This window comes from Salmo salar, chromosome 05 (assembly GCF_965601325.2).
Source record: "Salmo salar chromosome 05, fSalSal1, whole genome shotgun sequence".
NCBI classification, from domain to species: domain Eukaryota; kingdom Metazoa; phylum Chordata; class Actinopteri; order Salmoniformes; family Salmonidae; genus Salmo; species Salmo salar.
The window spans coordinates 42973098-42990823 of NC_138295.1; the positions used below are offsets into that span (position 1 = coordinate 42973098).

Genomic DNA, 17726 nt, shown 5'->3' on the forward strand with positions numbered 1-17726 from the left:
CATCCCCTGTCGAAGCTTGGACCTTCTTTTTTAATATTTTCAGTGGTATTGTTAACAAACACGGCCCCATGAAGAAAATTAGAATTAAAAACCGGTTCAGCCCCTGGTTCGACCGTGATCTTGCAGAGTTACTCCACCTCAAGAATTGCATTTGGCGAAATGCTCGGCACACGCATACTCAGGCTGACTAGCTCTCATTCACAAATGAGAAATAAATGCACTCAGGCTATCCGGAAGGCCAAAGTTAGTTACTTTAAGGAGCAGTTCTCTCTCTCTGGGTCTAACCCCAAGAAGTTCCCCAAGTCGCTCCTCTTTCACCCCAGCTGCCAAACTAACCCTGATTCAGATGACCATCCTATCCATGCTAGATTATGGAGACGTAATTTATAGATCCGCAGGTAAGGGTGCTCTCGAGCGGCTAGATGTTCTTTACCATTCGGCCATCAGATTTGTCACCAATGCTCCTTATAGGACACATCACTGCACTCTATACTCCTCTGTAAACTGGTTATCTCTGTATACCCGTCACAAGACCCACTGGTTGATGCTTATTTATAAAACCCTCTTAGGCCTCACTCCCCCCTATCTGAGATATCTACTGCAGCCCTCATCCTCCACATACAACACCCAGCTGCCAGTCACATTCTGTTAAAGGTCCCCAAAGCATACACATCCCTGGGTCGCTCGTCTTTTCAGTTCGCTGCAGCTAGCAACGGGAACGTGCTGCAACAAACACTCAAACTGGACTGATTTATCTCAATCTCTTCATTCAAAGACTCAATCATGGACACTCTTACTGACAGTTGTGGCAGCTTTGCGTGATGTATTGTTGTCTCTACCTTCTTGCCCTTTGTGCTGTTGTCTGTGCACAATAATGTTTGTACCATGTTTTGTCCTGCTACCATGTTGTGCTGCTGCCACGTTGTGTTGCTACCATGTTGTTGTCATGTTGCTACCATGCTGTGTTGTCATGTGGTGCTGCCATGCTATGTTGTTGTCTTAGGTCTCTCTTTATGTAGTGTTGTCTCTCTTGTTGTTATGTGTGTTTTGTCCTATATTAGTATTATTGTAATTGTTTTTAAATCCCAGTGTCACGGCTGTCGTAGGAGAGAGAGTACCAAGGCGCAGCGGGTTGCGTGCTCATCATCATCATTATTATTATTATTATTATTATTATTATTATTATTATTTAAAATGTGAACACGGAAAAACAATAAACGACAGGAACAGTTTTACAGGCTATAATCACAAGCAGTGCAAAATCAACTACCCACAAATCCCCAGGTGAAAACACGCAACTAATATATGACTCCCAATCAGGAACAACGATGTACAGCTGTTCCTGATCGGGAGCCACACAGACCACACAGAAATAAACAAACTAGAAAACCAACCTAGAATACAAAACCCAGAACATACACCAAAACCCCGTAATACATAAATAAAACACCCTTCTACAATACTCATAACCCCCGAACCACATAAAACAAATACCCTCTGCCACGTCCTGACCAACCTACAAATACAAATAACCCCTATACTGGTCAGGACGTGACACCCAGCCTCCGTCCCCGCAGGAGGCCTTTTGCCTTTGTTCTTAACTAACTTGCCTAGTTAAATAAAGGTTAATTAAAAAATAAAAAATAATTATAAAAAAATAATCAATATTACTTATTTATTGTATAGGCTGCTATCCTACTTGAAATAAAATTGTGGGAGGGTAGGAAAAATGGCCACGTTAACTACTGCCGGCTTCACGACCGTGAAACAGCTGCCCAGTAGAAAGCACCTCAGGTTGACAGGCACGTTTATACAACACTGGTGCACTGCTCAATGGTTTATCGACTCATCGTGCAGCCTAATCAGCCAGGCAGAATGGTCTTGAGTTTAATCAAATCTGTCCAATTAGCTGATTCGCTTTCCATACACCCACTCCTTTCGACACACCCACTTGCCCATACTACAGTCGCCATATTGGGCTGCAGCACCCATACTTGCCGTACTCTCACAGATAAAATGTCTATGTACGTTTATTACCTGACCACTTCAGTGGTCTGAGGTAATTCACCTCAGAGAGAGTGCTCTCTGTAGGCCAACTTACAGGGAACATAGCGATTTAAGGGCAATGCCACTAACCCCAATTTGGACATTGAATCAGTCAATAGTGGCCCCTTAGGTAGGTATAGAATAGATCTTGCCAGCTTGTAATCCTAAAACCTGGAAATTAGTTAGGCCTACCTCTGGTTTGTTCGGCCATTCCTATGGGGGAATTTCTTTCATTGAACCTTTATTTAACTAGGCAAGTCAGTTAAGCCAAACTCTAACCCGGACGACGCTGGGCCAATTGTGCGCTGCCCTATGGAACTCCCAATCACGTCCGGTTGTGATACAGCCTGGAATCTAATCAGGGTCTGTAGTGACGCCTCTAGCACTGAGATGCAGTGCCTTGGGCCCCTGCACCACTCGGGAGACATGAATAGGGAAAAAAGCTAGAAGCTATCCAGCTTTTGTCAAATTAATGTCAAAAGTTAACCCTAACTGTTTAAACTAATTGTTCTAACCTGCTACATTAATTATCCTAACCCGCTTCTAAAACTCTAACCTGCTACAAAAAGTCAAATCTGGAACACTAGTCACTTTAATAATGTTTACATATTTTGCATTATATATACTGTATTATATTCTACTGTATTTTAGTCTATGCCGCTCCAACATTGCTCGTCCAAATATTTATATATTTTCTTAATTCCATTCCTTTAGATTTGTGTGTATTGTTTTGAAATGGTTAGATATTACTGCACTGTTGGAGCTAGAAACACAAGCATTTCGATACACCAGCTATAACATCTGCTAAACACGTGTATGTGACCAATAAAATTTGATTTGAATACAGCCTCACAGCAGTGCCACAGACAGAACAATGAGACATATATTTCACCGGATGTATAAATGTGAAGCATATAATTGGCGTTTCCACTTACTACCAAATATTGTGGTGAGAGGAAGCCCAGAGACCGGCAGTGGGAGAAGATAGAGCGAGATTTTTTTTTATATAATAATAAAAAATAAGATAGAGCGAGATGGATTTTGGCCGATATTATGCTAGTTTTCTCAATACTAATTTTCTCAATACAATTTTGTGTTTCCAAAACGAAATATGTTACGAACAGAGTGGACTAAGTTTTGTAGACTTTACCCTTTGCCAAAGTAAAAAAAAAATGCGTTGTTTAGGAGTGCGAAGGCGAATTGAGTTATTGCACACGCGCTCTTCACAAGGCGTAAGTCGTTCCCTAACGGAAATATGCAAATAAATGCTAGAACGCGCCAATAGGCTCTCGCTAGCTCGTGCTTGGCTCCTTGCTTGTTCTGCCCACTAGGATTAATTTGCTCCCATTGGAAACGACAGGCTGTGGTCTATCTTGGGTTAGTTACACAAATCTTTGGTGCTACTCTATTTAAAAAAAAACTGGTTCCCTTTTAGCAATGACCCCTACTCCCGCCCCCTTTGACTGTCGCTGGACAATGACGTACGTTTTACTCGCCGTTTACAATGGCGGCTACTTGCTAAATAAAGCAACTATATATTTACAGTAACAAACACCCAGCGAACCGTATACAAAAAGAAGGCGAATTTGCAATGTCCAACAGAACAGCGTATTTTTATGATCCGGACGTGGGGAACTTTCATTATGGTAAGATTTTGGCTACACAAAGCTAGACTCAAGCATAGCATATTAGCAAGCCGGCTAACGTAGCTAGTTTATTAGATAAATAAGGTTAGGGTAATAGTTATTTCCTTTTTAATTTGTGATTTGATCGTAACGTTATTATATTCTTATTTATTCTAGCAATCAGGTCAATAGATCTCGCCGCAAACTCGAAACGTGTTCGCTAACTAAGGTTACTAGCTAATAGTCGTGTGTTTGCAAGACTAGAGATGTTTTATTCTATATTTTTCCTGGCTAGGTAGTCTATGAATGATAGCTAGCATCATGCAGAGCCACAGAGAAATGAATTAATTGATAACTGCATAGAATAAGTTGATAACTGCATAGGAGAGAATAACACTAACTGAAACATGATTTTTGCTTTTTCTTTCTTTATCAAGGTGCTGGTCACCCAATGAAACCCCATCGTCTCTCTCTGACGCACAGCCTTGTTTTGCACTATGGCCTATACAAAAAGATGCAGGTAAGTCCTGCTGATGTTAAACATGCTGAAAAGTACCAGATGAAACCAGACTCTTTCATGTCCTTCTTGACACCATGTTCATGTATTGACTGGTCCTTGTTTTATAGGTTTTCAAACCATACAAAGCCTCCCAACATGACATGTGCCGGTTTCACTCAGAAGACTACATTGACTTTCTTCAGAAGGTCAGCCCCAACAATATGCAGGGCTTCACAAAGAGTCTCAACACCTTCAATGTGGGGGATGACTGGTGAGAATGTCTTATCTATATTCTATAACAGGGGTATTCAACTCTTCCCCTACGAGGGCTGGAACCTAGGAGTTTTCTGTTGTACATGATAATTAATTGCACCCACCTGGTGTCCCAGGTCTAAATCAGTCCCCGATTAGAGGGGAAGAATGAAAAAACCCAGTGGAACTGGCATCGAGGTCCAGAGTTGAGGGTTCTATAATGTATTAGCCTACATTGCTAACATGGTGTAAATTTGGATTCATGTGTGACTTGAGGACAATGCAACACTGTGTGAAATACATAATGTGTCATCATACAGACTGTTGTTGATGTAATATGCTCACTGTAATGTGCAACTTGTTATCAATATCTGTTTGACGTACACATATATCTGTGTGATAATGCATGTGTCCTCTGTCAGCCCTGTATTCCCGGGCCTGTTTGAGTTCTGCTCCAGGTATACCGGAGCATCACTACAGGGAGCAACACAGCTAAACCACAAGGTATGTGCACGTGCGCACACACACACACCATGTTGTACCACTGTGAAGGTCAGTTTGTTTTAGGGAAAACGGTAAGCTCAGCTTCTTTTTTGTCATGTCAGGACTATGTTATGAATGTATTCTATCTACTGGTAGGCTATATATATTTAGGCCAGGCAAGCAATTCAGCAATTTACAGAGCCAGGTAAAATAGTCAACCAGGGTTTGTGATTTGAGTATTGATCGGGGCCATTGTTTTGCAGATATGTGACATTGCCATCAACTGGGCTGGGGGTCTTCATCATGCCAAGAAATTTGAGGTAAGAATTATGCAACATGCATTTGTTTCTTTGTCAAGACAATTTATTACGGCCTCTGGTCATCTTTTAATATGCCTATGTACAGCTCTTTATGATTTCATGATTTCACTCGTTTTTGTTTTTAGGCCTCTGGATTTTGCTATGTGAATGACATTGTCATCAGTATACTGGAGCTTTTGAAGTAAGAGTAAAGCACCCTTACTGTCTTTGTATTTGACTATTTCCTAAATATTGTTTTTTTTCCCCCCTCAGTTTCTGGGTTCACGTCCCTCTGAGGATCACTGACAACTAATAATGTAAATGTATCTTTAGATACCACCCACGTGTGCTCTACATAGACATTGACATTCACCATGGCGATGGGGTGCAGGAAGCCTTTTACCTGACTGATCGGGTCATGACTGTATCCTTCCACAAGTATGGGAACTACTTTTTCCCAGGCACAGGTAAGACAAGCCATATGAGTGTCTGTTATAATCAGTGAGAATACTCATTGAGAAATAGAGACAGTTTGTCTTAATGACTAAATCAATGAATATCTCTATGGGGCAATAGAGGTGTCTTAGGGCAAACACAGTTCTGAGCTATAGTTTGAATCAGTTTGTTTTGTATTTTTTGTATTTTGTATTTTTTCGTTAGGTCCGGTTGGTTTCACATTGTCAAATGAACTAAAATGCCTAAACAAAATCACATGTTCATGCAAGTCATTTGTTTTGTTGCCGAAAATGGTCACGTTAAATCAATTTATGATTATCCAGAAGCATAACTTGTGTGTCCCAAACTTCATATTACTTTCGCTTTGGTCTTCCAACAACATGTGGAAACGGTGCAATAACTGCTCTAAGTGCAACGTGAATAAGCTATTCAATAGCCTATTTCCCCGGTATAGCCCCCATCTCCCCTAATCTACATCAGATGTGATCATAAATGCGCCACTACTCACAGAATGTTTCAGAGTTATCAAGTTATAGTACTGCGTGCATTTTATCAAATGCTCACAGTCAAACAACCAGTAATAATGCATGCCTTTGATTCATGCCTCTGGGTCTTTTCCTGTGTTTGTTCCGGACTGTGAGCTCACCTGCAGCGAACCGCACCACGGTACATATAGATATGGACTGAGACCACACTTTTTGAGCGAACCATAGTGCATTGTTTAGTGTGGATACTGTTCACACCAGTCCAAATAAGGGGGAAAAGGTGGCAAAGGAAAACTTCAGGAAAACTGCTCCAAACCAATATGGTGTGAAAGCCCTCTTAATGAGCCTATTCTTTGATAAACAAATTGTGTTTGTATGTTTTGTCCCATAGGTGACATGTATGAGGTGGGGGCTGAGAGCGGCCGTTACTACTGCCTGAACGTGCCTCTCCGGGATGGGATCGATGACCAGAGTGAGTAATGTCCTTTCTGGATCCCCCACTCAGGAGACTCGGGCCAGTGAGATGTCTCTGGGGAGTGCTTTCATCAGATATAGGTTATGCTGCCTGACGTCTAAACTATTAACATCTCTCTGATGAGTGTTAAAATGTGTTAAAGGTCGAAGGCTCTGATAGTATACTGGATAATAATCAACAACAGATGTTTCCTGATTTTTGATAGGGGATCAATTGAGCAAAACATTGCATAATTGGCAAGAATGCTTGAAAGGATGAATTCTCTTCATTTTGTCCAATACCTTATCATTATAGCACTTTGTTTCTTAGGCTACAGGCAACTCTTTCAGCCAGTCATTAAGCAAGTGGTGGACTTCTACCAGCCAACCTGTATCGTTCTTCAGGTGAGCATTTGGCAGCCAGAGATAATTTGTTTTGCATGAGTGGCATGGATTGTGGTATTGAATATGGGACTCATACATGCACCTCTTGTCATTGATAGTGTGGGGCTGACTCTCTGGGCTGTGACCGACTAGGATGCTTCAACCTCAGTATACGAGGCCATGGGTAAGTGTCTTTGTTGTGATAAGGATTCAGGTTTGGTGGATGGAAGTCAATGTACTCTATAGTATGAGGATATACTGCAACCTACTGGTAGGAGGGCACATTTAAGTGATTACAGAAAATCCCTTACCAATTTACACAGGAGCCAGGATATGGTGAACTCTTACCCAGGGTACTTATTTTTCCTATAGGGAATGTGTGGAGTTTGTAAAGAGCTTCAGGATTCCCCTGCTGGTGCTGGGAGGAGGAGGGTACACAGTACGCAATGTGGCCAGATGCTGGTGAGTACTCATTTATTTCATTGCTTTAACTGAACTATAGTGTAGAACTCTTTTTTTCCCATTGTTCCCCTCTAATCAGGGAATGATTTAAACCTGGGACACCAGGTGTTTTTTTTTTACCTTTATTTAACTAGGCAAGTCAGTTAAGAACAAATTCTTATTTTCAATGACGGCCTAGGAACAATGGGTTAACTGCCTTGTTCAGGGGCAGAACCACAGATTTTGTACCTTGTCAGTTCGGGGATTCGATCTTGCAACCTTTTGGTTACTAGTCCAACGCTCTAACCACTAGGCTACGCTGCCGCCCCGTGTGTGTAATTAATTATCAGGTAGAACCGAACCAGCAAGCTCTGGACCTTGAATACACCTGGTGTAGAGGTTAGCTGACAGTTGTTTTTAATGGAGACCGAGAGATAATGTTCTCACAGTGTATATGGAACCACTTAAGACTCTGTTGCTCTTCTGCCATTCTAGGACCTATGAGACCTCCCTCCTAGTTGATGAGCCAATTAGTGATGAGCTGCCCTATAGTGGTAAGTGAGCAAGCTTTTTGTACATTGGTTTGATATTATATTGACATAATATGATGTACACTGAACAAAAATATAAATACAAAATGTAAAGTGTTGATCCCATGCTTCATGAGCTGAAATAAAAAGATCCCAGAAATTGTCCATATGCACAAAAAGCTTATTTCAAAGGTTGTACACATCTGTTTACATCCCAAAGCATTTCTCCTTTGCCAGTATAATCCATCCACCTGACAGGTGTGGCATATCAAGAAGCTGATTAAACATTAACATTACACGGGGACAATAATAATAGCGCCAAAGGAGATGGCTGCCGTTTTACGATCCCATAACCAATTGTGCTATTGTGTATGTTTTTTTGCGTTATTTGTAACTTGTACATAATGTTTCTGCCACCGTGTCTTATGACCGAAAAGAGCTTCTTAATATCAGGGCAGCAATTATTCACCCCGTACTGGAGGAATTCTTCTTCTTCGAGTCGGACGGGAAGGATTTACTCCAGACACCCGACAAGGCCCTCATCCCCGTCATTTGCAGGAGGAAAATACGTAGATATCGTGAACAACGGTCCAGGTGTCTTGTAAGGAATTGTCATCTAGAGGGTAATCTACCTTTACCATCAGTCCTATTTTCCAACGTACATTCAATCGATATTAAAATAGACAAACTCCGAGCACGTATATCCTACCAACAGGACATTACAAACGGTAATATCTTATGTTTCACCGAGTCATGCCTGAAGGACGACATAATTAACATACAGCTGGCGGGTTTTAAGCTTTTTCGGGAGGATAGAACAGTGGCCTCTGGTAAGACAAGGGGCGGCGGCCTATGCATATTTGTAGACAACAGCAGGTGCATGAAATCTAAGGAAGTCTCAAGGTTTTGCTCCCCTGAGGTAGAGTATCTCATGATAAGCTGTAGACCACACTATTTACCAAGACAGTTTACATCTATATTTTTCATAGCTGTCTATATACCACCGCAGACCGATGCTGGCACAAAGACCGCACTCAATGAGCTGTATACGGCCATAAGCAAACAGGAAAACGGTCATCCAGAGGCGGCGCTCCTAGTGGCCGGGGACTTTAATGCAGGGAAACTCAAATCAGTTTTACCTAATTTCTATCAGCATGTTAAATGTGCAACCTAAGGGAAAAAAACTCTAGACCACCTTTATTACACACAGAGACGCGTACAAAGCTCTCCCTCGCCCTCCATTTGGCAAATCTGGCCATAATTCTATCCTCCTGATTCCTGCTGACAAGCAAAAACTAAAGCAGGAAGCACCAGTGACTCGGTCAATAAGAGAGTGGTCAGATGAAGCAGATGCTAAGCCACAGGACTGTTTTTCTAGCAGATACTGGAATATGTTCCGGGATTCTTCCGATGGCATTGAGGAGTATCTTGTAGATACTACGATCCTGTAGGTTCATGCTCTACAACATTCGCAGAGTACGACCCTGCCTCACACAGGAAGCGGCGCAGGTCCTAATCCAGGCACTTGTCATCTCCCGTCTGGATTACTGCAACTCGCTGTTGGCTGGGCTCCCTGCCTGTGCCATTAAACCCCTACAACTCATCCAGAACGCCGCAGCCCGTCTGGTGTTCAACCTTCCCAAGTTCTCTCACGTCACCCCGCTCCTCCGCTCTCTCCACTGGCTTCCAGTTGAAGCTCGCATCCGCTACAAGACCATGGTGATTGCCTACGGAGCTGTGAAGGGAACGGCACCTCCATACCTTCAGGCTCTGATCAGGCCCTACACCCAAACAAGGGCACTGCGTTCATCCACCACTGGCCTGCTGGCCCCCCTACCTCTGAGGAAGCACAGTTCCCGCTCAGCCCAGTCAAAACTGTTCGCTGCTCTGGCACCCCAATGGTGGAACAAGCTCCCTCACGACGCCAGGACAGCGGAGTCAATCACCACCTTCCGGAGACACCTGAAACCCCACCTCTTTAAGGAATACCTAGGATAGGATAAAGTAATCCTTCTAACCCCCCCCCCCCCTTAAAATATTTAGATGCACTATTGTAAAGTGGTTGTTCCACTGGATATCATAAGGTGAATGCACCATTTTGTAAGTCGCTCTGGATAAGAGCGTCTGCTAAATGACTTAAATGTAATGTAATGTAAATGAGTACACCACATCAGTCACTGGCTTCATCAATAAGTGCATCGATGACATCGTCCCCACAGTGACCGTACGTACATACAACAACCAGAAGCCATGGATTACAGGCAACATCCGGAATGAGCTAAAGGGTAGAGCTGCCGTTTAAGGAGTGGGACTCTAACCCGGAAGCATATAAGAAATCCCGCTATGCCCTCCGACGAACCATCAAACAGGCAAAGCGTCCATACAGGACTAAGATTGAATCTGACGCTCGTCGGATGTGGCAGGGCTTTCAAACTATTACAGACTACAAAGGGAAGCACAGGTGCCCAGTGACACAAACCTACCAGATGAGCTAAGTTACTTCTATGCTCGCTTCGAGGCAAGTAACACTGAAACATGCATGAGCGCTCCAGCTGTTCCGGACAACTGTAATCACGCTCTCCGTAGCCGATGTAAGACCTTTAAACATGTCAACATTTACAAGGCCGCGGGGCCAGACAGATTAACAGAACGTGTACTCCAAGCATGCTCTGACCAATGACAAGTGTCTTCACTAAGGTAACCTGCCTAAATGACTACCTGCCTAAATGACTACCGACCTGTAGCACTCACATCTGTAGCCATGAAGTGCTTTGAAAGGCTGGTCATGGCTCACATCAACACCATTATCCCATAATCCCTAGGACCACTCAAATTTGCATACTGCCCCAACAGATCCACAGATGATGCAATCTCTATTGCACTCAACACTGCCCTTTCCCACCTGGACAAAAGGAACACCTATGTGAGAATGTTATTCATTGACTACAGCTCAGCGTTCCAACACCATAGTGCCCTCAATGCTCATCACTAAGCTAAGGACCCTGGGACTAAACACCTCCCTCTGCAACTGGATCCTGGACTTACTGACGGGCCACCCCCAGGTGGTGAGGGTAGGGAACACACCCGCCACGCTGATCCTCAACACGGGGGCCCCTCAGGGCTGCGTGCTCTGTCCCCTCCTGTACTCCCTGTTAACTCATGACTGCATCCAGGCTGCATCACATCCTGCCGTGATTGGGAGTCCCATAGGGCGGAGCACAATTGGCCCTGTGTCGTCCAGGTTTGGTCAGGGGTAGGCCGTCATTGTAAATAAGAATTTGTTCTTAACTGACTTTCCTAGTTACATTTTAAAAAGTTGCCAGGCACGACTCCAACACCATTATCAAGTTTACCGATGACACAACAGTGATAGTCCTGATCATCGACAACGATGAGACAGCCTACAGGGAGGTCAGAGACCTGGTCATGTGGTGCCAGGACAACAACCTCTCTCTCAACGTGATAAAGACGAAGGACTACAGGAAAAGGAGGACCGAGCATGCCCCAATTCTCATTGACTGGAGTGGAACAGGTTGAGAGCTTCAAGTTCCTTGGTGTCCACATCACCAACAAACTGTCATGGTCCAAACACATTTACAGTCGTGAAGAGGGCACGACAAAGCCTATTCTCAGGAGACTGAAAAGATTTGGCATGGGTCCTCAGATCCTCAAAAGGTTCTACAGCTGCATCATCGAGAGCTTCCTGACTGGTTGCATCACTGCCTGGTATGGCAACTGCTCGGCCTCCAACCGCAAGGCACTACAGAGAGTAGTGCATACGGCCCAGTACATCACTGGGGCCAAGCTTCCTGCCATCCAGGACCTCTATACCAGGCGGTGTCAGAGGAAGACCCTAAAAATTGTCAATGACTCCAGCCACCCTAGTCGTAGACTTCTCTCTGCTACCGCAAGGCAAGCAGTACCGGAGTGCCAAGTCTAGGTCCAAAAGGCTTCTTAACAGCTTCTTCCCCCAAGCTATAATACTCCTGAACAGCTAATCAAAGGGCTACCCAGACCCCTCTGTTTATAATCCATGCATAGTCACTTCAACGCTACTTACATGTACATATTACCTCAACTAACCGGTGCCCCCGCACATCGACTCTGTACCAGTACCCCCTGTATATTGCCTCGCTTGTTATTTTACTGCTGCTGTTTTAATTATTCGTTTTATTTTCCATTTTTACTTAAGGAATTAAAACAATTTTTTAAACTTCTTAAAGCATTGGTTAAGGGCTTGTAAGTAAGCATTTCACTCTAAGGGTTACACCTGTTGTATTTGGCACATGTGACAAATAAAATTTGATTTGAATAAAAGGTTCTTTTACCATTTCTTTACCAAAAGCCACATCAACATCATTTTAGAGAATTTGGCAGTGCGGCCAACCGGCCTCACAACTGCAGACCACGTGTAATCACTTCAGCACCGGACCGTCACATCCGGCTTCTTCACCTGCGGGATTGTCTGAGACCAGCCACTCGGACAGCTGATGAAACTGTGGGTCTGCACAAACTGTCAAACAGTCTCAGGGAAGCTCATCTGCGTTGTCGTCGTCCTCACCAGGATCTTGACCTGACTGCAGTTCGGCATTGTAACTGACTTCAGTGGGCAAATGTTCACCTTCAATGGCCACTGGCACGCAGGAATCCCAGTTAACTGTACCGGGCAGATGGCAGAGTGTGTATGGCGTCGTGTGGGCGAGCGGTTTGCTGATGTCAACGTTGTGAACAGAGTGCCCCATAGTGGGGTTAAGGTATGGGCAGGCATACGCTACGGACAACAAACACAATTGCATTTTATCCATGGCAATTTGAATGCACAGAGATACCGTGACGAGGTCCTGAGGCCCGTTGTCGTGCTTCATATGCTGCCATCACCTCATGTTTCAGCATGATAATGCACAGCCCCATGTCGCAAAGATCTGTACACAATTCCTCAAAGCTGAAAACCTGCATGCTCGCAGCATATGTCACCCATTGAGCATGTTTGGAATGTTCTGGATCGACGTGTACGATAGCGTGTTCCAATTACCGCAACTTCGCACAGCCATTGAAGAGTGGGATAACATTCAACATGCCACAATCAGCCTGATCAACTATGCAAAGGTGATGTCGCGCTGCATGAGACAAATGGTAGTCACACCAGATACTGACTGGTTTTCTGATCCACACCCCTACCTTTTTTTTGTAAGTGTCTGACCAACAGATGCATATCTGTATTCCCAGTCATGTGAAATCCTTAGATTAGGGCCTAATGAATTTTTCAATTAACTGATTTCCATATGAGCTGTAACTCAGTAAAATCGTACATTTTTTGCATGTTGCATTTATATTTTTGTTCAGTATAAAAGCACTTTTTTCTGTTTCTTTCTCATCCCTCCAGAGTACTTTGAGTATTTTGCTCCAGACTTCACACTCCACCCAGACGTGAGCACCAGGATAGAGAACCAGAATTCAAGACAGGTAAGTTTGAGAATGCACATGCTCTCTCCCTTTTCTTGTTTTTTTTTGTATTCCTAAAACAGTCTACATAATGTTTTCAACAAGGATTCAAACTACTGAATATGTGTGACCATGAAAATGATTCTCTCCAGTTTAAATGATGTATCTTCCTCCTGTGTTTGTTTAGTACCTGGAGCAGATCCGTTCGACGGTCTTTGAGAACTTGAAGATGTTAAACCACGCCCCCAGTGTCCAGATCCACGACGTGCCCTCTGACATCCTGAGCTACGAGCGTACTGACGAGGGAGACCCAGATGAGAGGGGCTCAGAGGACAACTATTCCAGGTGAATACACTCGTAGTTAGCTTTGTGACACACAGCAACATATTAGTAATGGAATCAGTATGACCCGTTTTGGTCTAACTGCATGTAGTGTGTGTGAACTGTGAATTGTATGGTGTTTTGAACATTTTGGAACTAAATGGCTTATGTTCTCTTTACAGGCCGGAGGCAGCCAATGAGTTCTATGATGGTGACCATGACAACGACAAGGAGAGCGACGTGGAGATCTGAGCGCTCAGATAGACTTTTCCTTCTGAAATTATTGGGAAACCGTAGTCTCAAGGCTGCAGTCTAAGGAAAGTGGACACCGTGATTACTCCTCCCCAAGAGGACCATAGCCATCTCATGGACTTGACCTGGCTGTACTTAAAGCGAGAGACTACCATCATGAATTCCTTTTTCTTTTTTACTGTGTGTGAATGAGTATGTAGAGTACGTCATCCTGAGCAGTTCTATTGCCAAGCACTTCCTCAACAGTTATGGAGTCAGTCACCTGAAGAAGATGGCGAAGAGGAGCCCAATACACATTCATGTACTGAAATGTTATGTCGTCTCTTGTTTTAAATGTCTGGGCCTTTTTCATCAGAACAGGATAGAAGTCTTCGTCCTAAAAGGTTGTCAAGGTTAATGGTCCAGTGAGATTTGACTTCCTGTTGCTAGATGCTGTGTCGAGGGGACCTGTGTCAGTCTTATATTGCCAGTTTTTCACTTCACACATTGGGATCACAGAGGTCCGTCCTATCAAGTGTTTCAAATGTTTTGATGAAGTTATTTCCTTTTTTATATATAAAATAAATTACAGAACTTAGTGGCTGCAATGCTTCACAAATAAGTTGTCTACACTGGAACATTTAAATGCAATTTAAGATTTTACTGAGTTAGATCATAAGGAAACCAGTCAATTGAAAAATTCACATGACTGAGAATACAGATATGCATCCGTTTTGTCACATACCTTAAGGTAGGGGCGTGGATCAGAAAACCAGTAGGTATCTGGTGTGACCACCATTTGCCTCATGCACCGCAACATCTTCGCATAGAGTTGATCAGGCTGATTGTGACCTGTGGAATGTTGTCCCGCTGTTCAAAGTTGCTGGATATTGGCGGTAATTGGAACATGTTGTCGTACCCCGATCCAGAGCACAAGGAGTTGGTTACAAACCTGGTGAGGACAATGAGCACGCAGATGAGCTTCACTGAGACAGGTAACAGTTTGCCAAAATTCTTCAGTTGTGCAAACCCAGTTTCATCAGTTGTCTGGGTGGCTGGTCTCAGTTGATACCACAGGTGAAGAAGGCGGATGTGGCTGGCATAGTTACGTGGTCTGCGGTTGTGAGGCCGGTTGGATGTACTGCCAAATTCTTTGAAACGGAGGCTTATGGTAGAGAAATTAACATTCAATTATTTGGCCACAGCTCTGGTGGCCATTCCTGTAGTCAGCATGCCAATTGCACATGCCCTCAACTTGACATCTGTGGCATTGTGTTGTGACAAAACTGCACATTTTAGAGTGGCCTTTTATTGTCCCCAGCACAAGGCGCACCTGTGTAATTGTTGTTTAATCAGCTTCTTGATATACCACAACTGTCAGGTGGCTGGATTATCTAGGCAAAAGAGAAATGCTCACTAACAGGGATGTAAACAATTGACAAATAAGCTTTTTGTGTATATCCAACATTTCTGGGCTGTTATTTCAGCTCATGAAACATGTCTTTACATAGTTTGTTTTTGTTCAGTGTATATGAACTAAATTTGATATCTTATTTTCAAAGTGAAATAACCACCTGTAATAAGGTCATGAAAACTTTATTACACATACATTCAATTTCACATCATACACGGTACATAACTTATTCAAAATGTTTTTCAATGGTCAGGATCAGACCTTGGTTGTGGTAAATTTGGGTGTTACGGCAACCATTTACATTTAGAAGTAATTGTCCAATAAATAGCTTATACAATAAAACCATTTGACCTTTAAAAAACAGAAATATCAGCTACACACATTCTCACTTGAAAAAGCAGTCATAAAAATGATGCTTTCGTGAAGGAACTTCAAAGATAGTTACATGTCTGAGACGATACATGATTAATTCTCTATCCACTAGAACAGCAAACCACAGGACAGCATTTGACAAAGGTCTGTGCCAAGTCAAGTGCACCAGCCAGGAAGGCTACACCACACTAAGAGGATGTGCGGTTGGGAAACCCGCATCTGACCAGCATGCCCTTGACACAAAACCGGAAGGGCTCAAACTAAAGTGCATTTGACAAATGTGAGAGTCCATCTACCCGCTTCCTCAAAACCTCAATTGGTTTCCTCCAAGACACAGACAACAGGACAGCCTCAGTGGTAGGACACAGGCAGTTATAATAAGGAGCACAACACACATCCACGATTATTACACTCCTGGTGTAGTTTTGTCTAGAGCTCCTCGCTCTCGTACAGGGGGGCCGTGTGCTGGGGGGTGGGGTCTGGAGTCAGGACGGGGAGATGGCTGAGGGGGATTTTAAAATGCTTGCCTGTAGGGGGGGCAGGCTTGTTGGTGCGAGCTGCAGAGACAGAAGAGTAAACAGAATGGAATACAAAGATCAAGATATTTTCAGAACAGGCTCCTTGAACCTCTATTGCAATAATAATGGAAATGCTGCATTTGAGCCAGGTAATAAAACAAAATGAAAATAAAGCCGGTCAATGTCAAACATTACCAACCTATTATTTTAAAAACATGAAAATTGTACTGTCTGGTTTGCCTAATATAAGGAATTTGAAATCATGTTTGGACCTCTTCATCCACAGAAGGAGGAATGTGCTGTTATCCTAAGGGATTTTCCTAAAAAGAACTCCAAAGATAAACTGCTCCGGTATTAAGGTTTGTACAAGAGCCATTGAGGCATGCCTATGCTGTGAGACTGGCGTCGCAGCCCTCTCTGCCAGCGTTGCTGTATTAAGCACCATCTCCAATTACAGGTTAACCTTGGGAGTCGAAAGACAAGCTTTCCTTGTGGCCAGCAGAGTGTCCAGCTAAATTCTGCTGCACAGTTGGGGCCTGACATCATCACGATGAGCCAATCATATGATCAAAGAAGAGTCTGTTTTTCCATTTAGTAACCCTGCACTGAGAGGATAGAGCGAGTATATGCCCTCTCTCTGACCGATACATTTCAGACTACTTCTTCAGCTAGCTAGGCTGAATAGAGGTAAAAGTCAATATGGCCGCTCTTGGTCCGCGTACCAGATGGCATGTTATGTGATCGAGGAGGAATATAATACAGCAGCCCCTCATTTTCCTAGCCTTGTAATGATACATCTGTTATGGGTTTCTAATCAGCCTTTACAACTTGCACCGCCATGGCAACTACTGTATTTGCAGGACGGCGGGAGAAATTACAGGAAATTTGCCCCTCTCCATCGTAACAGCAGAAAGTACTACAAATATTGAGTAAGAGAATTTCCCCATGCTGCTACAGTAGATTCGTTTTTACACAACACTGGTAATTTGTAGTCAATGGTATAAAGTACTTAAGTAGTACTTTAAAGTATTTTTACCTAAGTAGCGTTTTGGGGTTTCTATACTTTACCATTTTTGTTTGACAACTTTTACTTCCCTACATTCCTAATGGAAATAATGTACTTTTAACTTCATACATTTTCCTTGACACCCAAAAGTTCTCATTACATTTTGAATGCTTAGCAGGACAGGAAAATGGTCTAATTCACACATTTATCAAGAGTACATCTCTGGTCATCCCTACTGCCTCTGATCTGGTGGACTCACTATACACAAATGCTTAATTTGTAAACTATATCCGAGTGTTGGAGTGTGCCCCTTGCTATCCGTAAATTAAAAAAACAAAACAATTTGTGCCGTCTGGTTTGCTTAATGTAAGGAATTTGAAATTATTTATACTTTGACTATTGATACTTAATTATATTTTAGCGATTACATTTAATTTAGATAATTAAGTATATTTAAAACCAAATATTT

At 43.1% G+C, this 17726-nt stretch overlaps 2 protein-coding genes across 3 annotated transcripts in view; one reads left to right on the plus strand and one right to left on the minus strand.

Moving 5' to 3' along the window:
- Window positions 1-3390: 3390 nt before the first annotated feature.
- Window positions 3391-14545, plus strand: LOC106604953 (histone deacetylase 3). The gene is made up of 15 exons (XM_014200117.3): window positions 3391-3692; window positions 4109-4191; window positions 4299-4441; window positions 4845-4926; window positions 5169-5225; window positions 5351-5406; window positions 5538-5671; window positions 6537-6617; window positions 6930-7003; window positions 7102-7166; window positions 7355-7444; window positions 7919-7977; window positions 13337-13416; window positions 13583-13740; window positions 13899-14545. Exons 1-15 carry the CDS (start codon window positions 3638-3640, stop codon window positions 13966-13968), a joined length of 1287 nt encoding a protein of 428 aa, XP_014055592.1. The 5' UTR covers window positions 3391-3637; the 3' UTR covers window positions 13969-14545.
- A 982-nt stretch (window positions 14546-15527) lies between these two features.
- Window positions 15528-17726, minus strand: part of LOC106604954 (palladin) — a 30911-nt gene continuing 28712 nt past the window's right edge. For both annotated transcript variants that reach the window (XM_014200118.3, XM_014200119.3), the window contains one exon: window positions 15528-16290. In XM_014200118.3, coding sequence (XP_014055593.3) covers window positions 16163-16290 — 128 coding nt within the window. In that variant the 3' untranslated portion in view covers window positions 15528-16162. The remainder of the gene's footprint in view (window positions 16291-17726) is intronic.